Source organism: Schistocerca cancellata, chromosome 2 (genome assembly GCF_023864275.1).
Source record: "Schistocerca cancellata isolate TAMUIC-IGC-003103 chromosome 2, iqSchCanc2.1, whole genome shotgun sequence".
Classification (NCBI taxonomy): Eukaryota; Metazoa; Arthropoda; class Insecta; order Orthoptera; family Acrididae; genus Schistocerca; species Schistocerca cancellata.
In genome coordinates, this window is record NC_064627.1 from 246,645,782 (window position 1) to 246,672,661 (window position 26,880).

The 26,880-nt window shown below is 37.7% G+C and overlaps 1 protein-coding gene across 1 annotated transcript in view; it reads left to right on the forward strand.

Moving 5' to 3' along the window:
* Positions 1-26,880, forward strand: part of LOC126152796 (Down syndrome cell adhesion molecule-like protein Dscam2) — a 189,620-nt gene that overhangs the window by 137,718 nt on the left and 25,022 nt on the right. Inside the window, exons 13-17 of the mRNA XM_049916029.1 lie at positions 4,370-4,524; positions 5,997-6,014; positions 11,185-11,283; positions 18,768-18,953; positions 20,426-20,719. Of these exons, the coding sequence (XP_049771986.1) occupies positions 4,370-4,524; positions 5,997-6,014; positions 11,185-11,283; positions 18,768-18,953; positions 20,426-20,719 (752 nt within the window). The remainder of the gene's footprint in view (positions 1-4,369; positions 4,525-5,996; positions 6,015-11,184; positions 11,284-18,767; positions 18,954-20,425; positions 20,720-26,880) is intronic.

Below are 26,880 nucleotides of genomic sequence, written 5' to 3' on the forward strand. Positions count from 1 at the left end.
CATAGACTTATTTGAATTACACCTGAACAGTCCTACATGCAGCCCAATCAGAGAGCATAATATGCTGCACCAATAAGAATGTCTTGCATGTTAATGTGAATAACTGTAGCACTTCTATAGTTGGCAGTGGCTGGAGTGAGGCTTCAACATAAATATGTTAATGGCCACTTGCTACAGTGGCATGACACTATAGTTACATTAGAACAATAATGTTCAGTATTTCAATTTTTTTAAAATAATTTACATACATATGAAATGCTGACTTCACAACTGTTTGCACGCAAATGAAATCTCAATATCTGGTTGTCCAATGTCGTATATATATCTCACAAGGTACTGCAGTCTTTCACATGATTCCAATTCATTGACACTCTTTCTGTAGTTTGGCACCATGGTGAAATTGAATCACAGAATCTATTAGAACATTTTATTTCAGTTTCATAGATGGAATGCATTACATTTATTTGGTTTTATGCCATATTCCTTTGATGTTGAAAACTTCTGTGACAGTCCATTCCACACTCTAACATATGTTAAAGCACCAACAACAACAAACAACATATTATGCACCTTGACATTTTTCCACATCAAACACAAATGTGTAGGATTCATAAAAAATGCATCTGTATGGACACTGATTCACTGCACAGATCCACAGGCTTTAATTTGCCCAAGTGCTGCATGAGGTGAGCGTAAACGCAATTTCTCGTGCCATAGTAGCTATACCCAGAACTTTGAGTTACCTTAAAAACTAAAAAGAAGGTTACCACATGTCACAAAATACCACCCTCACATCAACTGCACCAGCTGAAACATTATTACCTTCCAATGTTCTATGTCCACATAACGACCATTAAGATATTACCAATAATAAGTGGATTTATTGGTGGTGAACTATTCTTACTCCACAGAGAAATTTCTTAGTAGAGCTAGTTGATATATATGTTATTGAGACACTGCCTGATAAGAAAAGTGAAGCACCCTGAAAGGGATGAGGAATCGAAATGAAGCTTTGAGGGTTGAGAGGGTATGTGTTAAGCTTCGAGGGTTGCACTCCCACTGGCCTGGACATATACACTGATTCAGCTGGGAAGGATGTCATACAACCATTCTGTCCTCTCCTGATGCAAGCTGTTCATCACTGTTGTAACTGGTCCTGGAGATCCTGGATACTGGCACTGCAACAAAGTTGATGTCCAAGTGTATCTCACACATTTTATTGGGGACAGATCTGGTAATGTAGCTGACCACTTGAGTACCTCAGCATCACAGTCAGTTTGTATAAATATGTGTTGTATGTTGTCAAGCATTATCTTGTTAAAAAGTGACACCACAACACTGTCATATGAGAGGCAACACACGAGGATGCAGGATGTCTGTGAGATACCGTTGTGCCACCAGAATTCTCTCAGTCACTACCAGCCATGTTCTGGCGACAAACCCAGTGGCTCTCCACAACATGAAACCAGAAGTAACACCACTGTGTGTCTCCAAAATATTAGAAGAAAGCTTCCTCTCCCCAAGTTGCCACTATTCTTTTCTATAATGTTCATCTGAGATAGTGCAGAACTGCACTTCATTGTTGAACACAGTACAACACTATTCATCAGCAGTCCAAGCCTTCTGGTCACATCATCAAACCAAACACAGTCAATTTGTATTGTGGTTTTAATGGCAGCCTACACATGGGGCAGTAATTCCCTAGTCTAGCTGCTGCTAGTCTCCAACTTAAGATGTGGGATGACTCAGAATGTTGCAGAAAGTCCATTAATTGTTCACACTAGCAGGTGCAGATGTGAAGGGATGATGATACGCTTGGTGCACAATACAGCAACCATACCTTACAGTGGTCAGATGGGTTGACTGTAACCTTGGCAATGAGTAGGCCTGCCCTCATGTTCCCATGCACTCCAGCATCGGGCCACGGTTACACCTGAATACTCCATAAATCTGGATACTGCATGATTCAGCTGGTTGGCCAAATGGAGTCCCACAGTGAGATCCTTTTGAAACTCTGTCAGGTGCTGTTATCTTGTCTCGCATGAGTACATGGCTTCTCCATCTCCTGCACAGAATCACTCAACATCTGACACTTTTCACATCCCATATATAAGTAACATGCCTGGTAACAGCACTAAGAATGAACAATACTAATGCTATCTGGTAGCTGTTCTACCTGCACAGAGAATTGCAATTCTCATCATTTACATACCCACCAATGCTGAGAAAGTGACTGAAGTTGCATTGACATTCTACCATATCTTCTGGGTGCTTCAGATTTTTTGTCAGGCAGTGGAATATTAAATAATGTGAGTGCTACATAAAAACTTTACTTCTGCACGTATTGATTGTAGTAGTGCAGTCTGTGTAAATAAGTACTGTAAAATTATCTTATATGCTTCAGTGCACAATGAAACCTTGGTAATTTGAGATAATTGGGACTGAGTACAGCTCAAATTTGGGAAAACTCAAATTACATGAAGAGTGACAGATTTAGCGATCTCTGATTTAAAAATTAATTCAAAACTTGATGCTTTGTTAGAATACCATTGCTCTAGTTTGGTTTTGTTCCACTGCCAGTTACCTCCTGTTACTTTGTGCTCCATTCTCCTGGTAATGGAAAATCCAGGATGGAATGTAACAATGTTGTGAAAAGGAAAGTTGTAACTCACCATATAGCAGAGATTCTGAGTCACAGATGGGAACAACAAAAAGACTGACACAAATAAAGCTTTTGGCCAGTTAGGCCTTCATCAAAATTAGACAACAAACACACACATACACAATCACACAAACATGACTCACACATACATGACTGCAGTCTCAGGAAATTGAGGCCACACCTCAAGCATGTGTGAGTTACATTTGTGACAGTGTGTATGGGTGTGTTTGTCATCTAATTTTGATGAAAACCTTACTGGTCAAAAGATTTATTTTAGACAGTCTTTCTGTTGTGCCTATCTGCGACTCAGCATCTCCGCTATATGGTGAGTTGCAACTTTCCTTTCCACAAATTGTTAAAATTCTCATGATACTGTTTTTATGTCTCCTCACTGTCCAGTCTTTTCAGTACTAAAACTCTCATCTCCAAAGAAACAAATTTCCTTTCTTATTTTGAAGAGTCAGCATTCACATTAGTGAAAAATGGCAAGAACAATAATAAATACAAAACACTACTTGACTGCACATACACACTGCACTGAGCCTGAGCAGGCACTGGCTAACTGGCGGCAGGTGAAACAGTAATAGTGGCTAAAGTGGGCATGATTGTAAACTGTATATGCATGAGTATCTCAACCACTCTTCATACCCATTCCCTGTGCCCCTGTGCATTTTCCATTTTATACATTATTTTTTTATGTAGTAGTCATCCATCATCCACTTAGATTAAAGACTCAGATTTCCAGGGCTTGAATTATCACAGTTTTACTGTATAGACATTTACATGTTTGTGACAAAATTGGTGTTAACTTTGAAATAAGTTTTTTTGCTTACTCCACTTCCTTAAGGACAATTTACCTTAGAAACTGTGAATCAGACTTCTGATACATAAAACACCATCATGTAACTTAGTCACCAACACAATAGCCATCATCTTGGTACTTGCTTGAAAATATGAATTATTTGTATTCTTTCTGCTAGCACCACTAATTCAGGCAGAAACTTGCTCTACTGTATGTTTGTGGTTTCCACTACCATAACTAGACTCAATGTCTTCCAGTGCCTGTCCAGTCTTTCACATTTCTCTCTTTTTTTTTCCACATGATTATGTAATTTTTCTTTTCTTCTTTCTACTGACATTTATTCTTGTGTCAGCAATAAATCTTGCTACATTCTGTCCTTCATTTTGCCAACTTTTTTCTCTACCACTTTAACTCTTTAGGTGTTGGATAAAGAAATTCTAGTTTCAAAACCAAATGTTTGCATCACTTTTGGTCTATGTATGCATCTCTTACCATCCTCTTAGAAACTGTGTTTTCCTCATTTGTGACCGTAAGGAAAGGTTGGGTTACAGAAGCAAGAAATTCAGCTTCTTGTCATTGGGAATTATTATTCACTTCCATGGTTTTTAGTATTTTCATTGAATATCTAATATTTGTTTTACAATGTAATCACACTGTATGAACAATAATTTTACTGATACTTTGTCTTCACTACATTGTATTCTTTCTACCACAAACTTTCAGTTCTCATGAGAAATGCAGACTTTACACAGTTGTGAGAGTCTAACTTATCATATACACTCTACTTTTTCTCTCTACTTACTACATGATCTATTAGCCGTAAAATGTACATATTTTGCTACTGAATTAAATAATATAAGAAATTATGCAAACCATTTATATCTAATAAAGTAATTTTTTTTCAGAGGTCAGCTTATTCAAGAAAATAATCATATACACATCAATGCTGAGTGGACTCTCCATATTTCCTCAGTAGAGACAGCTGATACTGGAAATTATTCATGCCGAGTGCAGAATATCTTAGGGGCTGATGAAATCACATACACAGTGATAGTGAAAAGTAAGAATTTATGTGAGCTAAATAACAAATACATTTGCTTCCAATAACCATAAATCCATAAAATTTAACTAGTTCATTCAGTAGATGTATCAACATATATAGAGATTGTTAGAATGACTGATACTGATGGATGAAATACAGTGTTAATCTCAAGATTTCTTTTATTGAAAGCCATAGGCAGAAAAAGCAAAGTTACATTCATTCCTTCATGATGAGATCTATAAAATGTGATTGATTAAGTTGGAATCGTAGGGGTTAATTTCTCTGATATATGAAACACAAAAGGAATGGAGGAGGTGTGTCCATGTAACACTGAAGTGTTTTACATCTTCAAAATCTTAAAAATTGGAAGGCATTCGGTTAGGAATTTAAGGATCTATGATTGGAACTACATTCTACAGTCACAAGTAAGACATTATTGATAAGAAAATGTTTTTCCTAGTGTAAGCAACAGCTAGGTTATGACACTGCCTGTACAATACAATAAGAATCTTTTCACCTTTTCACATTTGAATTCTGTTAGTTAAACACTTATTTTTCTTCTGTATGTTTGAGCTCACTTTGTTATACTCATAAACAACTCCTATGAAAGATCCAAAGTTACTTCTTGCTTTAGATTTCATTATTCCACATAATGTAGTGGAGAACAGCCAAAATACATCAGCACAATGGAACCACCAGTGTCACAATATCTCACTTCTAGTGACTGCTGTCTTATTCATGAACACAATTGTTAACTGAACAAAATTTCTACCAACTGTATTTCTGCACAGACAGAGGCTTCCACAAAAAAGTCAGTAGGAAGGATCTGTGCAGATGTTTTGACACTCCCATCCTCTTGTGCACTCTTTTGGTTATTAATGCTGCAAAACTATGCAGGCAGAAACTTTTTTTACAACATAATTTCTTGATATTCTGATTTAACAGTGACCTCTTTGTCAACATCTTAACAGCCATGACATAGTGTCTCTGGTTTTCTCCATTTTGTTTGACAGTTTCCTCTATTAAACACTACCTCTCATTCATGTACAGATCTTTATTACTCTAGTGTATATTTCTTTATTGTTGTCTGTTTACTATGCTCTTATGATGTAAATTTAGTGCTTCATATTATCAGCTTCATTGGAATTTGAATATCATTTTTTGCATTCCACAGAGTTTATTTTCTCAGTTTTTCTGCCTATATCATTTTGTCCTGAATTATTATTTCTCTCTTCTCCACCTCTGTATCCTCCAACAGATTTTCACCATTTTTCCCCCTCTCTCATACATATCTGAATATTTCTGTTAGCTTTTCAGCCACTCATGTCCTTGTAACTATTATGATTATGGCTGTAATATTCCTTGTGAATAAAACACATAACAGCAGATCATATTTTCAGTGTAGTGAAATATTTCAGAATACAATAAGTTATTTTATCCACTCTTGGGGACCTAAATTTAATATACTGTGTTCTTACATGCTTTCAAAGACAGAAGGAATAATGGGTGTAAGTATGCAATTTATCAGCCTAATTCATTTTCTCTTAGGTACAATTTCATTATTCTCCTTTTCATCATTCAGTAGAATCTTTTACTAAGCAAAGAATTGCTCAGTGATGCCATCATTTCCTTTCTCAAAAGGCTTCACATTTTATCCTTGGATTTTATAAATAAGTCACACAATTTTTGAAATACGCTTTGAAACTAAACCTGAGTTGGGAAACATTTATATTAAAAATTCAACATCATTGTAAAACTGCACCAAAATACCTTATGTTTTTGTAGATATGCAACAAGGCATTGCATATTGATATGAAGAATAAATAGTTTGCATCATTTTTCACAGAGAAATATCCAAAACTGATTTGTTCAGTATTAACTATACCATACAACTTGCAAAGTTCCACTGCATATAATCATGCCAACTTGAAATAAGAAAGGCTGTCATGTTTAAACTTAATCAGTAACTCAGTTTATACTAGTTAATAAATTTAAGTTTATATCAGAATGTCACTGTGTTCATTTCAGATGACTAAAAGTGTACATACTCAAATAGTGTGTTGGAACACACTTGTAAAATAAATGATTGAGCCATACCATCATGGCATAGATGTTATTACATTTTCACTTACCTCAGACACTTTGGGATATTTGATCCAATGGATCATACTAAAAAGAATTTCACAGGTGCTGTACTAAAGGTCTGCATCTGGCATTTAGCTCACTTGTATTGATCAGCAAAGGTAGTTCCATGAAACTCTGGCAGATTTAGCTGGGCTTCTTTGTACACAGTGATCAACTGCATTCAGTTAATTAATGCAGCTCATGCTCAAATCATCTGATCATCAAATTACTTGAACACTGCTCAATTGACCTCTCCAGGAAAATGTGAAAGCAAAGTCAGATTCCAAAGATGAGTGTTAAAGGCAGCACTTGTAGCATGATCACTGTTGATTAAACAGACTAGAAATCATGATTGTTACATGCACTGTGGCAGGTGCTCTTCTCTCTTGTCTCTCAGTTCCATTATGATGTATCTGAAGACATCTGCAGAAGATATCAAAATGTAAATTCTGAAGCATCGCCATCTTCAGTGAATGATATTGTAGCTAGAAAGTATGCAGAAATTTGTGCCAGAATCTACATCCATTTACTTTTGTATCATGAAGAGGATTTCACATTTTGTTGGAAGCTTGTAGACTTTGCTTCACAGTTTCAATATTCTGCCTAATCCTACAGCAGTGTCACTGAAAATTGGAAGACAAGTCAATAAAACATAGGTATATTTTATGTTAAGGCTATGCCATTTCATGTACAGCAGTCACATGGACACTTCAGTAATGAAAAAGATACTACCAAACAACTACTGAGAACTTTCCTGACCGTGTTTGAACACTGAGAAGAAAAAAATCTGGGAAATTTACTAAGAATCACAGTCTTGAAACATTGTTTAACTTGCAAATTTTTGAAACAGGTTTGCTACCACTAGAGTTTTAATTTTTTAGATAGTAACATTCACATCAGTGCCAACAGATTTTCACATTCAGATTTCATTTAATAAAGCAGAGCATGTTATAAAAATGAATAATTTGATGTTTCATTCTTAAATTAACAATCATTACAAAGATTAATAGTTACTGCATTCTTTCTACATTTTACATAGTCCAAATTTTTGTTGTTGTTTAGCGAAACTTCTTTCCTCTTGGAGATAATAATGTTGCAGTTAGATCTATCATGCAGACATATGTGTGTGCGGTATAATCTAAATTGATCTGAGCATAGTTCCATTAGCTGGCAGGAATGTAAAAGGTCACACCAGGTCACAGACACACACACAGTTTTTATGCTCACAACAGCTGGGTGGCTGATGGATCAGACCTGTTTGCCTCAGCTTGTCCAAAGTTGCCATACTTGACTACCAAATGCTTGTTTCAAGCATCTGCACTCAAGAACACCATGCCCAAGTGTGGTGCATTTGAGTATGAGTGCAGAAAATCGCCATTGTGTAGCAAGAGTAATAGAAGGCAGATTTCAGACTACCTAATAGATCAAAACGAAAATTTCTGTTCTGACACTGACAATGTTGAGTGTTTATGGAAAAAGTTCAAGGCAATCGTAAAATGCGTTTTAGACAGGTACATGCTGAGTAAAACTGTGAGGGACGGGAAAAACCCACCATGGTTCAACAACAAAGTTAGGAAACTACTGCAAAAGCAAAGAGAGCTTCACTCCAAGTTTAAACGCAGCCAAAACCTCTCAGACAAACAGAAGCTAAACGATGTCAAAGTTAGCTTAAGGATGGCTATGCGTGAAGCATTCAGTGAATTCGAAAGTAAAATTCTATGTACCAACTTGACAGAAAATCCTAGGAAGTTCTGGTCTTACATTAAATCAGTAAGTGGCTCGAAACAGCATATCCAGACACTCCGGGATGAGGATGGCATTGAAACAGAGGATGACACGCGTAAAGCTGAAATACTAAACACCTTTTTCCAAAGCTGTTTCACAGAGGAAGACCTCACTGCAGTTCCTTCTCTAAATCGTCGCACAAACGAAAAAATGGCTGACATTGAAATAAGTGTCCAAGGAATAGAAAAGCAACTGGAATCACTCAACAGAGGAAAGTCCACTGGACCTGATGGAATACCAATTTGACTCTACACAGAGTACGTGAAAGAACTTGCCCCCCTTCTAACAGCCGTGTACCGCAAGTCTCTAGAGGAACGGAAGGTTCCAAATGATTGGAAAAGAGCACAGGTAGTCCCAGTCTTCAAGAAGGGTTGTCGAGCAGATGCGCAAAACTATAGACCTATATCTCTGACGTCGATCTGTTGTAGAATTTTAGAACTTGTTTTTTGCTCACGTATCATGTCGTTTTTGGAAACCCAGAATCTACTCTGTAGGAATCAACATGGATTCCGGAAACAGCGACCGTGTGAGACCCAACTCACTTTATTTATTCATGAGACCCAGAAAATATTAGATACAGGCTCCCAGGTAGATGCTATTTTCCTTGACTTCCGGAAGGCGTTCGATACAGTTCTGCACTGTCGCCTGATAAACAAAGTAAGAGGCTACGGAATATCAGACCAGCTGTGTGGCTGGATTGAAGAGTTTTTAGCAAACAGAACACAGAATGTTGTTATCAATGGAGAGACATCTACAGACGTTAAAGTAACCTCTGGCATGCCACAGGGGAGTGTTATGGGACCATTGCTTTTCACAATATATATAAATGACCTAGTAGATAGTGTCGGAAGTTCCTTGAGGCTTTTCGTGGATGATGCTGTAGTATACAGAGAAGTTGCAGCATTAGAAAATTGTAGCGAAATGCAGGAAGATCTACAGTGGATAGGCACTTGGTGCAGGGAGTGGAAACTGACCCTTAACATAGACAAATGTAATGTATTGCGAATACATAGAAAGAAGGACCCTTTATTGTATGATTATATGATAGCGGAACAAACACTGGTAGCAGTTACTTCTGTAAAATATCTGGGAGTATGCGTACGGAATGATTTGAAGTGGAATGATCATATAAAATTAATTGTTGGTAAGGCGGGTACCAGGTTGAGATTCATTGGGAGAGTCCTTAGAAAATGTAGTCCATCAACAAAGGAGGTAGCTTACAAAACACTCGTTTGACATATACTTGAGTATTGCTCATCAGTGTGGGATCCATACCAGTTCGGATTGACGGAGGAGATAGAGAAGATCCAAAGAAGAGCGGTGCGTTTTGTCACAGGGTTATTTGGTAACCGTGATAGCATTACGGATATGTTTAGCAAACTCAAGTGGCAGACTCTGCAAGAGAGGTGCTTTGCATCACGATGTGGCTTGCTCGCCAGGTTTCGAGAGGGTGCGTTTCAGGATGAAGTATTGAATATATTGCTTCCCCCTACTTATACCTGCCAAGGAGATCACAAATGTAAAATTAGAGAGATTCGAGTGCGCACGGAGGCTTTCCGACAGTCGTTCTTCCCGTGAACCATACGCAACTGGAATAGAAAAGGGAGGTAATGACAGTGGTGACAGTGGCACGTAAAGTGCCCTCCGCCACACACCATTGGGTGGCTTGCAGAGTATAAATGTAGATGTAGATGTAGATGTAGATGTAGATCTCTAATGAATACCATTAGTGTATGCATTATGCAAGAGGGTTGGGAAGATTTTTATTTCCTCCTAGCAGCTGAATGAAGATTCACCACAGCTTTCATCTGTTCATCAAAGATGGTAATTCATGCACAAAATTAACCTTGAAAACATATGACAATGTACCAGTGCATTTAAATATTTTTTATCCGTCAGTGTACAATATTGTGAAACTGTAATGCTTAACTAACAATATTATTAATGTGGAGCTATAAACATAATCTGCTTATTATATTTAAAAAAATGAAATAAAATGTCCTTGGTCTCCTTAACACGTGGACAGAATTTCTACTTGAGTTAGTGCCTTCACTTTTCATATACACCAATTTATAAGGTGATGTTTTCTCAGCTTCCAAATCATCTCATTATTTGTTGATAACATTCAAGTTTTATAATACTGAGTGAGGAAGTTTGTGAACTACATTTGAAACAACAATGCTTAGGCACTGTTTTGTCTCTCATGTCATAGCACATTAAGTACTGAATATACAAAATACTGATAAGAATGTCTGAAATATGATCATGAAATGCATGGTACAGATAGGTAGTACATTGATACCATAGTCACAAAAACCAAACAATAAAATTCTGAGGAGTATCTGCAATTGAATCTGATCACTTTTACGTGTGTTCAGCTTTTACTTTGTATATAACTTGACTAATGCAGTGTCTGATTGACAGACTCTTCACATAGATGTGGAAACAAACAAAATACAAAAAGTTAACACTGCTAACAAATTAAAATTGTGTATAAAATGTGAACTCTACCTCTGTTTTCTTACACAAAGTGCTTGGGAACTGAATTAGTTCATGTACTGTGTGAGACAGCAATTTTTATATAATGAGAAGTTGCCTCTGAAATATGAAGCGAACTTGACTTAAAAGTTGTAGTAATTTTCATTTCAGTTGATTCAGTTGTTATTCTGTACCTTGCATACCATGACTTTATTTTATTGTCATGAGAATGCCGAAACAAGAAAATATTAATTTTGAACCTATATTTAAAAATAATTATTATTCTTACAGCTCCATTGCCTCCAACTGACTTCAGAGTTTCTTCTGCCACTGAAACAAGTTTATCTTTGAGGTGGTCAGCACCAGATGACAGTATCTATGCAGCTGAAGGTACAGGAAAGATTATAATATATTACCAACACCATATTTCTTTTAAACTTCATTGCTTACAGATGTATAATAAATCAAGGCAAAACATAATTTGTACTGCATTTTAATATTTACTTGTTTGTTAATATCAATCTATATTACTAAATAGACTAAAATGGTGCACAATCCCAGTTGCATGTTGCCTATATAATGGCTTCCAGGGCAACAAGAAGTTGATTTTCACTGTTTTGTATAATTATCTACCAAATTTATAAATTTAAAATCCTGTCATAATCTACTCCTTAAGAGGTATAATTTTATGTTAACAGTCTAACTCAACAATTAAATTATTTACCCTACAACTGTGGGCAGTTTTCCCATTTTTCTGTATAAAACCACAGACCAATGCTATTAAGTAATTACAATAGTTGTTAAGATTTCATGAAAAGAATGTAACAAGAAAACTAAAAACTGACTTTACAGCTGACATTTCACCTATGTAATGTGGGAATCATGAAAATCATGTTCAACATTATAAACACAGGAGAAGCTTACTGACAATTTTTCAGAGTGTGGTATTTCTTGAAGCAAAGTTCCACACACAGGCTCTCAATTTATTTGTAAAGTTGCTGGCACAAGAAGATAGTGTGTGTAAGTGTATGGGTAAAACTTTGAGAATGTGTAAAATGCGTCTCCCAATGTTCACTTTCACTGAGGATGGCAATGTCATCAGCAAATCTTATCACTGATACCCTTTCACTCAGAATTTTAATCCCACTTTGGATCTTTCTTTTATTTCCATCATTGCTTCTTTTATTTCCATCATTGCTTCTTTGATGTACAGGTTGAGCATATAATGTTCTTATGCGTTATTTTACTTATTGTAGCTGGCAATCTCTCACAGCAGAAGTCCTAAATTCTCAGTCACTGTAAAAATTCCAACTTCGGAAAAGCTAAAATTAAAAATCAGTCTTGTATTGTGTTTCAGCTGAATATTTATTACAATCTCAAAGTAAATAAAGACACTTTGACAAATCTGAAATTAGTTGTAACACACTTACAATAATTAAATAAATCATGGTCAGCAAGCTACATGCTTTCTATCCAAATACATTCAAAGTATTGACCCCCTTTTGCCAACATTGCTGTAACTATTTATACTTTCTTAACAATCCAAAACAATCCTCGGCACTGTTTAGAATTATTTTTTGATTAATTAACAAATAAAATTGACATAGAAAAATGGAAAATACATATATGGTAGTACGTTTACTCCAGAACGGCTAGTACACTACGATATTAGTACTTGTCTGTTATTTTATTTGAGAATAACTTATTGAATAAGAAATTATAATAATACATTTACATTTTTTATTAATTACTAGAGATTCCCTTCATGGAAAATGTACCCTTCATTTACAGAACTTCTACACAGTAGTGTTATTAAGATTCCATAATTATTTTCTTTGTAACTTTTCCACAAGTACGTATTTCCATACACATCTATGTCAGAAATTACTGTTTATGGTTAAAATTTGTGTGTTTAAATGGGTTTCAATTAGACTGATACGTTTCAAAAACTATGGAAGAAAGACTCCACCATTGCCTTATGCCCTTTATAAGCCAAGCATTCTGTCTTGGTTTTCCATTCTTATTGTACCCTTTGGTTCTTATATATATTGTATATTACAGGATCTGATATTCCCTGTAGTGTATAACTATTTATGAGAATTGAAAACATCTTGCATCAGTTTATATTGTTTTATGCTTTTTCTAGGTTGACATATTCTGTGAAAGTGTCTTGATTATCATAAGTCTTGCTTCCAATGTCAAGTTCTACATGAGAACTGCCACTATGGTGCCTTTACCTTTCCTTAAGCCAAATAGTTCATCAACTAACAGATTGAGTTTCTCTTCCATTCTTCTGTATTTTATTCTTATCAGCAACTTGGATGCATGAACTGTTCAGCTGACTATGCAGTACTTCTCAAATTTGTCTGTCCTTATTATCTGTGAGGTGTGGGATGATATTTTTCCAAAAGTCTGATGGAATGTCTGAGTCTCCCTAACTCAATAACTGCTTGGCAACCATTTCCTCGACAACTTCAAAAATTTTGAATGAATGTTGTTTATCCCTTGTGGCTCGGCAATTACAAGTCTGACAGAGCTCTGTGAAAGTTTGACTCTGATACTGGGTTCCTTGTGTCACCAAAATCGATTTTGATGAGAATAACCTTGTTGGTGCAGTCCTATTTTCGCAATATGAATATTTATTCACAAAGCATTTCAGTAGCATTATTATTTTGTGCCTGATTTAGTGAGTCATACTGGCTTACTAGTGCAAGCTACTGTCATCACATACTATGAATTACTAAACACTGTGAGCAATGTTTCATAGAATGTGAAATAACAGCTTTTCTTTCAAGCCATTGTGACTACAGGGTGTTTCAAAATGAATGTACGGGTTTTAAGGCTTTGTAGCACATATTACATTCATCTTACAATTATAAATAATACACCAAGACAGAAACAGAGAAACACAAACAGTTTTTCTTACAATTATTCAGTGTGAACACCTATCGCACATCGAGTCAATAGGTGAGTTGTTCCGAAACCTTGATCAGTGTGTCAGGAGTAACTTTTACAATAACACTGTTTCTAAAGTTGGATAGATCAGCTGGTATTGGAGGCACATACACATAATCATGTCAGATCATGTGTGAACATGGAGGTCATGTATAAAATGCTGTGTCAAGTGGCCCCTTGTGCCCAATCTACCGGTTGGATAATACAACATCATTTAACAAGTCTCGTACTGAGTTATGCCAGTGAGGCTCCCAAATAAAGATGTGTTATTCAGCTTCTTCCCATTGAGGCATGGGCCATAGCTGTAGCACATCAAGACAAGAAACGTCAGTTATAGTTGATTCACCGAAAAAGAAAGGCCCATAAACTTTCCACGGGGATTTTTATTGGGGCTAAGTGTGAAAGACTAGCATTTGTTCAACACGTTTTTCAGTCACTCTTTGTCATTCCATTCTCTTCCCATTGCGCACATGTATACAAACAAAACTGTTTAAATTGCTCTTTGATTTAGTGTATTATTTACAATTTAAGTTGAATGTAATAAATGATACAATACCTTAAAACTGGTATGTTCATTTTGAAACACCCTGCATTATTCGACCAAATGAAAAATTTGTTATTTTGCAAACTGTTCCTCATTTTGTGGCACTGAATTTTAATGATTTATTGTAATAAAACTGCCAGATGTATTGGTAACTAAGAATAACAAACGAATTTTCAAATTCATTTAAATTCATTAAAATACTGCTGAAATTGCTAAGAGAAAACAAATCAAGAAAGCCATAGGTGGAATGAAACAGAAAAATTTAATGATGAATGACTGAGGCCTGAAGGAGGAAAATCATCACAAAGCACAAACAAAGCAGTGGAATACAGCAGTATAATGAGACATATGGACACATTTTACATGGTACCCATTGTTATGACATGAACTAAAAGTTGTTTCTCTGTCATGAAATTATATTACCATAGTTCCTTACCTATGTGCTTTCAGACAGGATCTGTATTATTAGAGGCAGTCAAATGAAAATTGAACACACACTACAATGGGATGATGGAATTGTTCCATTGAAAAGTAATCACCACATGCATTAAGACATTTATCCCACTGGGAGATGAGGTGATCAATTACTGTTTCAAAGAATGCAATCAGCAACTGATGGATCCACTACTCCCATTCTTGCACTTACTTCTCTGACTGAAGCTGGCAACCACACATAACCCCCCCCCCTTCTCTTTCCCAGGTCACCAAAGGTGCGAAAATCACATGGTGAAAGATCTGGTCTTTATAGAGGACTGCAATGTTTCCCATCCAAATTGCTGAAGTGTAGCCTTTGTGTGATCAGCAGTGCAGGGCAGGCATTCTTGTGCAACAGGATGATTCCACCTGACAGCATTCCCACAGCCAAAGGCAAATGGCAGGCATAGCAGTGGAGATGCCCCACATCTCCCCCGCGAAAGAAATCCAAAGCTGTTCACACAAGTTTCAGTAAGGTCATGATGATCTCCTCCTTTGATTGCAGGGGTCCTCTGCTCATTAAGTTCCCCAAATGGCACCACAATCAACATGCAGCACTGTGAAGACACATTGCAGAAACTGCAGTGTGACATAAGATCAAAATGCCCAGGAATGTTGTCAGACTGAATCATCCTGTTGCACGATAATGCCTACCCTCACAGTGTCAATCAGACAACAGGTACGCTTCAGCAATTTGGTTGGAATCATTGCATCATCCTCCGTACAGCTGTGATCTTTCACCTTGTGATTTACGTATCTTTAGTGACCTGAAGAAAGAGCAAGAGTGGGTGAGATTGTGGATCCCTCAGCAGCGGACCCCATTCTACAGAAGAGAAGTTGGTCATTTCGTCTCCAAGTTGGATAAATGTCTTAATGCATATGGTGATAACTTTTGAATAGAACCATTCCATGGTCCCATTGTGGTGAGTATTCAGTTTCCATCTGACTGCCTCTCACAGAACAGTAAATTATTATAACACTGTTAGATGAAGCACAAGTTGGAATAACAGCATCATAAAATGAGTGTGCCACGTTTATCAAGACGAACAATGTCCAAAAGGATTATGGTACTGACAACTCTTGGCACAATATCACCGATGATTAATAATAGTGAACAGAAATGGATACGGAGTGATTAACATTAGCAAATAGTGAAGGGGGGCAGTCTCACCAAATATTGATCAGACTCTTCATCAGATATTGCTGACGACTGTCAAAAGAAACAAGGATGACTTCTTGGTGCATCTCCAAATAAGCTCTGATTGCTCTGATTGTTGCCAGCATCATATTTAAAGTACCAGGGAAGCAGGTTGCTAGCCTTACTTGCCCCGAGTCCCATTGAGTTTTACCCCTAATGGTTGAGGGACTAACCGGTGGATTTGGTAGTCTTTGCCGTATGAGCACAAAGGTGACCATGACTCAGAATATGTCCGAGATGCCCAGCCTTATTCCAAAGTAACTGGTATCCCGACTGTCGGGATCACTTACTTGGCCACTCATACGTTGCCCGTGGTTCATGAACTAGGACATGACTACAGGAACCCACACTATGAACCACCTCCAAATAAGCAGATACTTCAATTTATATCACACTAGAACACAGTTAGCATGTCAAATAATTTGTTTCTTGTATCATAAACTAACATAAAGTGCTCAAACCTCTCATTCTCATGATTGTAAGCGAGAAGTCAAAACTGTGAGCTAGGCAGGGGTTTGAACCAGGATCCCTGTCTTTTGCATTCCTCATAAGCTAAATCAAAGCTACAACTTGTCACTGGCTCCTCCAGTTTCCTTCTTTAAAGCTTTGAGTAATTTCATATTAAAGTGGCACAGATAGCATATTCATAGCACATTGCCTTCAAAAGGCAAGAATTTGTGTTCACACCCTAGTCTGGCTCCAAGTTTTAATGCGTCACACAGAGCAAAACTATCTTTCTCAATTGGGCAACATTCTCCAAGCCCTAGATTGATACCACAATTGTCAGAATAAGCCAAGTGGTACTGAGATTTTTTGACGTGCAGCAACTACTAACGATAATCAGAGGAGAGTGATATTGTCTGATGAATCTGTTATTACATTGCCAGCACTAGGTTAGGTCAGTAAAACTTAATGAGGGACCATTTACACTCTAACCATAAAGTGTATGTTCATAACACCTGTCATGCAGAGGCAAGGCAGCAGAACAGCTGATTTGTAGAGGCAATGATGCAGCAAAGTTTTTGCTTTGATTGCATAAATATTAGGTATCTGATGTAAGCTTAATAAATCCAGTGATGGAATGAGATAAGACTGAATTTTTGAAGGAAAACCATTGTTTTGCAGAGAAAAATACACACAAACACATAATAAATAATTTCACAAAGAGTTTTCATTTTCTGCTATTTCTGCACCTTGATGTTTCTGTTATTGGTGCATATACTGTATAACTCTGGATGCATTTAAATAATGGAAAATGAAACTGTCAACTGCCAGGCTAACATAGATCTCTGCCTATAATCTTCATTACAGGACACAGCGGTTGGATGAAGAGGTGCAGTTTGTCAATGACTTGTATTGTTGCTGTGTACACTGCCTATGGCCTGGCCAGACCACTGTTGATGCCCTCTGCTGGCTTGGCCACTAAGTTCTGGGGTTGCCAAGTCCCGCATCATCTGAACTGTAGGAGTTCAGCTTGCTGCAGCCCATATGATGTATATGTTGTGCATGATGCCAATGCTGTCTAGGGCACCACAGCAGTTGCCTTCGCCAGCTCACAACAAAATTTTCAACTTCCAACCTAACTTAGACCTCGGGCTGCAAAATGTCAACAAGCAGCAAAAGCAGAATGACGATAAATTTGTACATCAGTGATATGAAGCTGTAACTAGTTGACAGTTGTTCATTGCCTACAGAATACTATTCACCCACAGGCACCCACAACTTGAAATGGTAATGCGTTACTAACATCTGTATACACGGCAAAACAAATGCAATGGGATGACAGCCTTTTGTAAAATATAGCCAGTTAGCTCTGCATATGAGTGACATACAAAGAGCATAAGTAGCTGACTGTCTGTTTATGGTCATTAAACTGAGAGGAATACTGTATATTGTAGTTTTATTTTATCAACTGAATTATTGTACCAAAAGAAAAATTCACTCAAAACAGTAATATCATAACAGAATTGCTTCTTGATACTTACCTTCAGGAGCTGAGATTTTAGTTCTGCTGATAAGTGTATGTAAAATTACACTACACTATCCTAGATCCTATAGGCTAAGAAAGGTTAAAAATGAAGTGTGTGTCACTCAGACCCCAAGTTGAGAGGAGCTCACCTGTTGTGAGGACAAGAAGAAACAAAGATGGAAAGGGTGGGCAAGAGGTGTGGGGGGAGGTGTGGGGGGAGGGGGGAGGGTTCAGAGAGAATAGGAGATCAAACACAGCACATTGGTAAGCATTGTGCCAACTTCAGTCTAGAGATGATGATGATGATGATGAAATGAGAAGTAAAAATGGATTAAGAGGAAGAAAAATGATCAGTGCAACCAACAAACAGAGGAAAAAGAGAGAGCAAGAGGGGAGGAGAGTGAATGTGAAAAGTAAAACAAGTAATGTATGTATCATAAAAATGTAAAAAGTGTTCAGTTATTGAACAGCCCTCCAGTGGACTACCATATTTCATAATATAATTCCAAATATGGATTTTGTAACTCATTAAAAGTAACTTAAAATAGTCAAAACTATAATTTTAATATCTGAAAGACACATTTTCATTATGATTGCTCTTCTATCCATCTGAAATCCATTGTATATGTTCAGTGACTAGCAAATTTAGAATCTATAAATTTCTAGTTTAAAATTATTTTCATTTGCAAAAAATATTAATATCATCAGAAATATTAACACCATTTTATTTACAGGCTATACTTTATACTTTAAACGAGAGTTTGGTGAATGGGAAAAGGTCATTGTACAGGCTGAAGATAAAAACTTTACTCTTGGAAACCTTCAGTGTGGTTCTAAATATCAGCTTTATCTTCAAGCCTTCAACCATATGGGCAACAGTAGTCCTACAAAAAATATAACTGCTTACACACAAGGGAAAGGTAACACCAGCATATTTTATAATCACAAATTTTTCCAAAGTTATAACTGTTTCATAATATCAATCTAGAGTCTATTTAGAAATAAAAACTGGAAACTGTGTAAGTATAAGCAAATAATACATAGTATGAAATGTAAAACACAATCTGGACTACAGTAAATTACAGTACTAAAGATAATAATAAAAGATACAAATGTGTTAACATGAATAGTCACAATGCAATTTCTTCATTTTTACACTCCATGAATTCCTTGACTGACAAAAGTGCCTTAGTCTTACGCCCACTCCCACTGTGTGTGATATTTCTGACATCTTTTAGTGGTACAGTCTGTATTTGTGAAGCTAGTATAGTGATAAGTTTGGTTTTAAAATAGTAACTTCCAGCTGATTACTTAGCATTCTCTGATTATATATTTTTATGTCACCCAATTGTCATTTTTATGTCACCCAATTGTCATCCGAACCCCACCAGGTGAAATGTTATCAGGACTGTCAACAAGCAGTCAATGACAAAAAAGCCTTTGGATATAGTATTATTAGTCATGCATCTTTCAAGATTTCCTAGTGTTTATGTACCATATACAGCCCTCAGATCTCCTTAGGATCATGTATTGAAAATCCCATAATTTTCTTCAAGGCAACTACTGAACACTGTCAGGTGGTGTCTGCTGGTTACTGTTGGTAAGTACCAACTGTCAATTTCCACTTTTTGTCAGACTATTGTGGAAGCCTCATTTGACGGTCACACACACACGATCGAGTTGTCTGCAGACATCTCTCTCTATCTCACACACACACACACACACACACACACACACACACACTGCATCACTGCAAAGGGACTGGAAACCGTTCACTGAACAATCATCTACATACGTAAGTGAGATCATACATATTTTAGTCATAAATTCACGAAAATAAAATTGAAAAACAAATTATGATAAAATCAGTTAGCTTCACCAGAAAACTCATTTAGTTCACTTTGAAGATATAAATAGTGTGGATAACAATGAAGAATGTAGTAAACTTGGCTTACCCTCAGGATTGTTTCCAAGTTGATTTCCTCATTCAGTAACAACATATACGTAGAGAAGAATATACATGACAATTACATCAGTTTGCCAATTATGCCTTTACTATCTATGGCTAGTGCAGCATCAGTTGTCCAATCCTTTAGCACTTTGTTTCATCCTAGGTCCCTAATTTGGCATCTTAAGTGGAGGAACCTTCATGAGTATGGGAAGACAGGAAGATGGACCGTGGCAGGCTGAAACTTAGTATGAGACATGATCAAATAGGTGTTGGTAGAACACTAAAGATGAATGGCAGAGATATAAGTTTATGATCTGCTTTTTAACACAGTTTTAAAATCACACTAATTTCAATACATATTTCTCCATTTATTAAAAAATTATCCTAGTGTATTAAAGACATGCTTTAAAATAATAATCACACTGTTTATGTTTTTTTAAGCTCCTATTGCTCCAACGAAAGAAGATCTACTGGCCACCAACTCTACCTTCATACAACTGAATGTTGGCACATGGAATACTGGTGGCTGCCCAATAACCACATTAGTTGTAGAATATAAACTGAAAACTGGAACAAAATGGATACTTGTGTCAAACAATCTAAAGTACACAGAAGAGAAGTTTTCCATTCTTGATCTTAATCCAGTGACAAATTATGAGCTTCGGATGACTGCTCACAACAGTGCAGGTTCCACTGTAGTCACATATGACTTCACAACTTTATCCAGCACAGGAGGTAATTATATTTGTCTCATTAAATCAAGTCCTTTTCAATAAATTATTTTTTTCTTTCACTTCCTTCCTCATTTCTTTGCTTTATGTTATTGTTTTTGTGAATTGTATATTATTTGCTCTGGTTTTTAATCTGCAATCCTGCTGGACAGAATATACATTTCTCTTTGTCTGTATTGTTATTTTAACTTTCAACCTTCATTCTTTTAATATTTGTGTTAGCAACAGTTCTGATCATTTTTTAGTATTTGAGTGTGGCTCAATGTTTGAGAGTAAGGCATTAATTAGATGCCACTATGGTGACTTGGGTGTCCCTGATCTACCCCAATTAACCAACCAAAGAAAGGAGACCTACAGCTTAACATGGGTTCCAAAAGCTTAACATGGATTACAAACCATGTATCGTTCCTCATGACTCCTCACATTGTTGAGAAGTGAAGATTAGATTAAAGGAAGCCTGAAAATGTCTGTTCTCTCTCTCTCTCTCTCTCTCTCTCTCTCTCTCTGTGTGTGTGTGTGTGTGTGTGTGTGTGAGAGAGAGAGAGAGAGAGAGAGAGAGAGAGAGTTTGTGTGCGTGTCTTTGCGTAGGTGGGTGGGTGTGATGTGGTCTTTAGAAGCTGGTCTTTATCTCTCTGTCTTTCTCTCTTGTTTAGTACCTTATGTACAAAATTCCTTTCTTTCCAATCTTCATGTTCATATTACCAACTTCTCTTCCGTTTTACCATGCTTTAAGTGTCCAGTTGCAATGCTCCTGTGTAGTTATTAAAGACACTCATGTATAAAAAGAAACATTGGAGTTTGTCCCATCGACAATGCAGTCATTAGAGATGGAATACTAGCTCAGTTAAAGCAACTAATCTGGCATTTGTGTGGAGTGATTTAGGGAAATTGGGGAAAACACAACTGTGGATGGCCAGATGGGATTTGAAAGGTCATCCTCCCAAATGTGGATACAGATGCTAATCACTCATGTATGATTACGGCACCTGTGTGCAGAAATAAGTTGATATTCTCATTCTTGCATTGTTAGCCAAGGCATCTGATCATGGCAGTAGATTTTTTATCTGAATTTAAGTGTATATGGTTCTCTTAGCAGCATGGCTCATGAAAAGCACATTGCCCATGTGGTTAGCTCTATCTCCAACCCCCAACCTCCCCATCCTCTAACTGTCCATGACCAAATAATACCTGCATTTATGTCTTGTGGTTTGCCCAAGGCAAGGCCTTATGACAATGTTCATAGATCACATGAAGCTATTATTTGGAAAACTGTGTTTCCATCACGCTAACAATCTCGGATTCACTTATACATTCACATAATTCACTCACTATTTTAATAGATTTGATAGTATTTCCCAGTCTTCTTCAAATTTATTTTTCATAAGAAGAGTTTTTGTGCCAATTTCCTTCTCACTACTATATGTTCTACATTTACCATTGAGACATGGATTATCTGTAATATAAAATCATGACTGGTTGTGAATTCTGTGATTTTTCTCCTATCCACTCCCAGAGTACCTCTGTCATCCTGATTTAGTGTGATGTTCTGTTAGCTGTTGTCATGCTTCATCAAATGAAGTAGAACAAATAGCTAATTCACTATTCCTGAGTTCTTATTCTTCCCCTTCACAATTTGACATCATAACCTGAAACCCCCCCCCATGAACCATGGACCTTGCTGTTGGTGGGGAGGCTTGTGTGCCTCAGTGATACAGATAGCTGTACCGTAGCAGGTGCAACCACAATGGAGGGGTATCTGTTGAGAGGCCAGACAAACCTGTGGTCCCTGGAGAGGGGCAGCAGCCTTTTCAGTAGTTGCAGGGGTACAGTCTGGATGATTGACTGATCTGGCACTGTAACACTAACCAAAATGGCCTTGCTGTTGTGGTACTGCAAACGGCTGAAAGCAAGGGGAAACTACAGCTGTAATTTTTCCCGAGGGCCTGCAGCTTTACTGTATGATTAAATGATGATGGTGTCCTCTTGGGTAAAATATTCCAGAGGTAAAATAGTCCCCCATTTGGATCTCCGAGCTGGGACTACTCAAGAGGATGTCGTTATCAAGAGAAAGAAAACTGGCGTTCTACGGATCGGAGCATGGAATGTCAGATCCCTTATCGGGCAGGTAGGTTAGAAAATTTAAAAAGGAAAATGGATAGGTTAAAGTTAGATATAGTGGGAATTAGTGAAGTTCGGTGGCAGGAGGAACAAGACTTTTGATCAGGTGAATACAGGGTTATAAATACAAAATCAAATAGGGGTAATGCAGGAGTAGGTTTAATAATGAATAAAAAAAATAGGAGTGCAGGTAAGCTACTACAAACAGCATAGTGAACGCATTATTGTGGCCAAGATAGACATGAAGCCCACGCCTACTACAGTAGTACAAGTTTATATGCTAACTAGCTCTGCAGATGATGAAGAAATTGATGAAATGTATGATGAGATAAAAGAAATTATTCAGGTAGTGAAGGGAGACGAAAAATTAATAGTCATGGGTGACTGGAATTCGAGAGTATGAAAGAAGAAGCCGCCTGGAGGAGTTTAGCACAGACCATAACGTAATCATAGCTAACACTTGGTTCAAGAATCATGAAAGAAGGTTGTATACATGGAAGAATGCTGGAGATACTAAAAGATTTCAGATAGATTATATAATGGTAAGACAGAGATTTAGGAACCAGATTTTAAATTGTAAGACATTTCCAGGGGCAGATGTGGACTCTGACCACTTTCTATTGGTTATGAACTGTAGATTAAAACTGAAGAAACTGCAAAAAGGTGGGAATTTAAGGAGATGGGACCTGGATCAACTGAACAAACCAGAGGTTGTACAGAGTTTCAGGGAGAGCATAAGGTAACAATTGACAGGAATGGGGGAAAGAAATACAGTAGAAGAAGAATGGGTAGCTTTGAGGAATGAAATAGTGAATGCAGCAGAGGATCAAGTAGGTAAAAAGATGAGGGCTAGTAGAAATCCTTGGTTAACAGAAGAGATACTGAATTTAATTGATGAAAGGAGAAAATACAAAAATGCAGTAAGTGAAGCAGGCAAAAAGGAATACAAATGTCTCAAAAATGAGATCGACAGGGAGTGCAAGGATGTAGAGGCTTATCTCATGAGGGGTAAGATAGATACTGCCTACAGGAAAATTAAAGAGACCTTTGGAGAAAAGAGAACCACTTGCATGAATATCAAGAGCTCAGATGGAAACCCAGTTCTAAACAAAGAAGGGAAAGCAGAAAGTTGGAAGAAGTATATAGAGGGCCTATACAGGGGCGATGTTCTTGAGGACAATATTATGGAAATGGAAGAGGAGGTAGATGAAGATGAAGATGAAATGGGAGATATGATACTGAATGAAGAGTTTGACAGAGCACTGAAAGACCTAAGTCAAAACAAGGCCCCGGGAGTAGACAACATTCCATTAGAACTACTGGCAGCCTTGGGAGAGCCAGGCCTAACAAAACTCTACCATCTGGTGAGCAAGATGTATGAGACAGGCGAAATTCCCTCAGACTTCAAGAAGAATATAGTAATTCCAATCCCAAAGAAAGCAGGTGTTGACAGATGTGAAAATTACCGAACTATCAGTTTAGTAAGCCACAGCTGCAAAATACTAACGCGAATTCTTTACAGACGAATGGAAAAACTGGTAGAAGCGGACCTCGGGGAAGATCAGTTTGGATTCCGTAGAAATGTTGGAACACGTGAGGCAATACTGACCCTACGACTTATCTTAGAAGAAAGATTAAGGAATGGCAAACCTACATTTCTAGCATTTGTAGACTTAGAGAAAGCTTTTGACAATGTTGACTGGAATACTCTCTTTCAAATTCTGAAGGTGGCAGGGGTAAAATACAGGGAGCGAAAGGCTATTTACAATTTGTACAGAAACCAGATGGCAGTTATAAGAGTCGAGGGGCATGAAAGGGAAGCAGTGGTTGGGAAGGGAGTGAGACAGGGTTGTAGCCTATCCCCGATATTCAATCTGTATATTGGGCAAGCAGTAAAGGAAACAAAAGAAAAGTTCGGAGTAGGTATTAAAATCCATGGAGAAGAAATAAAAACTTTGAGGTTCGCTGATTACATTGCAATTATGTCAGAGACAGCAAAGGACTTGTAAGAGCAGTTGAACGGAATGGACAGTGTTTTGAAAGGGGGGTATAAGAAGAACATCAACAAAAGCAAAACGAGGATAATGGAATGTAGTGGAATTAAGTCGGGTGATGCTGAGGGAATTAGATTAGGAAATGAGACACTTAAAGTAGTAAAGGAGTTTTTCTATTTGGGGAGCAAAATAACTGATGATGGTTGAAGTAGAGAGGATATAAAATATAGACTGGCAATGGCTAGGAAAGCGTTTCTGAAGAAGAGAAATTTGTTAACATCGAGTATTGATTTAAGTGTCAGGAAGTCGTTTCTGAAAGTATTTGTATGGAGTGTAGCCATGTATGGAAGTGAAACATGGGCGATAAATAATTTAGACAAGAAGAGAGTAGAAGCTTTCGAAATGTGGTGCTACAGAAGAATACTGAAGATTAGATGGGTAGATCACATAACTAATGAGGAGGTATTGAATAGAATTGGGGAGAAGAGGAGTTTGTGGCACAACTTGACTAGAAGAAGGGATCAGTTGGTAGGACATGTTCTGAGGCATCAAGGGATCACCAATTTGGTACTGGAGGGCAGCTTGGAGGGTAAAAATTGTAGAGGGAGACCAAGAGATGAATACACTAAGCAGATTCAGAAGGATGTAGGCTGCAGTAGGTACTGGGAGATGAAGAAGCTTGCACAGGATAGGGTAGCATGGAGAGCTGCATCAAACCAGTCTCAGGACTGAAGACCACAACAACAACAACAACAACAACAACCTGAGCCATCAGTTAACTATAGAAGAAAATTTACCTGCTATCTAATACATCAGTGTTACTGATAACAGTAGTGATGCATTATGGCATTTAAGCACTGAGGTCTTAGTTGGTGCTGCAGGGAGTTGACAACATATCTGCACACACAAGTCACCCAACACCCATAAATTCTTGGGTGGTAGAGTTCAGATCTGACAAGCTGGGAGCCAGCACATCAATTGGAACTCGCCACTGTGTTCCTCGACCCACTCCATCACACCCCTGACCTTGTGACATGGTGCATTATCTTGTTGAAAAAGCCTCTGCTGTCGGGAAACATGTTGGGTTGTACAACGAATGTACAGTTCTCCTTGACCTTTGTGGTGCCTTGCATGAGTTTCACTGGACCCGTGGATGCCCACGAGATTCTCCCCCAGAGCATAATGGAGACATCACCAGCTTGTCTCCATCCCACAGACGAAGTATCAATGAGCTGTTCCCTTGGAAGACGACAAATTCATGCTCTTCCATCAGCATCAAGAAGTTATTGGGGTTTATCAGACCTTTCAACACTCTGCCACTGCACCAATGTTCAGTGCTGATGGTCACATGCCATTTCGGTTGTAGTTGCTGATGTCATGGTGTTAACATTGGCACATTCACACATTTTCAGCAGCTGTGGAGGCCCCTTATTAGGAGTGTTTGGTACAGTGTGTGTTGAGACACACTTGTACTCTGCCCAGCATTAGAGTCTGATGTTAGTTTCATCACAGTTTGCTGCCTGTCCTGTTTTACCAGTCTGGCCAGCCAATGACATCCAACATCTGGACATCTGTAATGAGGGGTGGCCACCCAACCGCATGACATCTGGACATGGTTTCACCTTGATTTTACCATGGTTTCACCACATTTTGAAGACACTCACTGCAGCACTCCTCGAACATCTGTCAAGCTGTGCCGTTTCTGAAATGCTTGTTTCGAGCCTCTGGGTCTCTGTCAAACTCAGGTAGATCGCATGCCTTCCCCATTCCACAATGAACAGCACACACACTGATACTATGTGCAACATTCATGTGTCTGACTAGCAATTATTCCTCACCGTATGACACTGCTATCATCTGGACAGGTTTATGTTGGTGTCATAATGTTCTGGCTGTTCAGTGTCTACCCAATATTACAAGAACTTCTCTTCCTTCACTGTTTGTCAGATCACCTCCATAATAAGCATAGTCCCTCGCTATGCTAGTCATTTCTCATAACATTGACGACATTTTGAATCTCGTGCAATGGTTATCATCTATTACCCCTTATCTT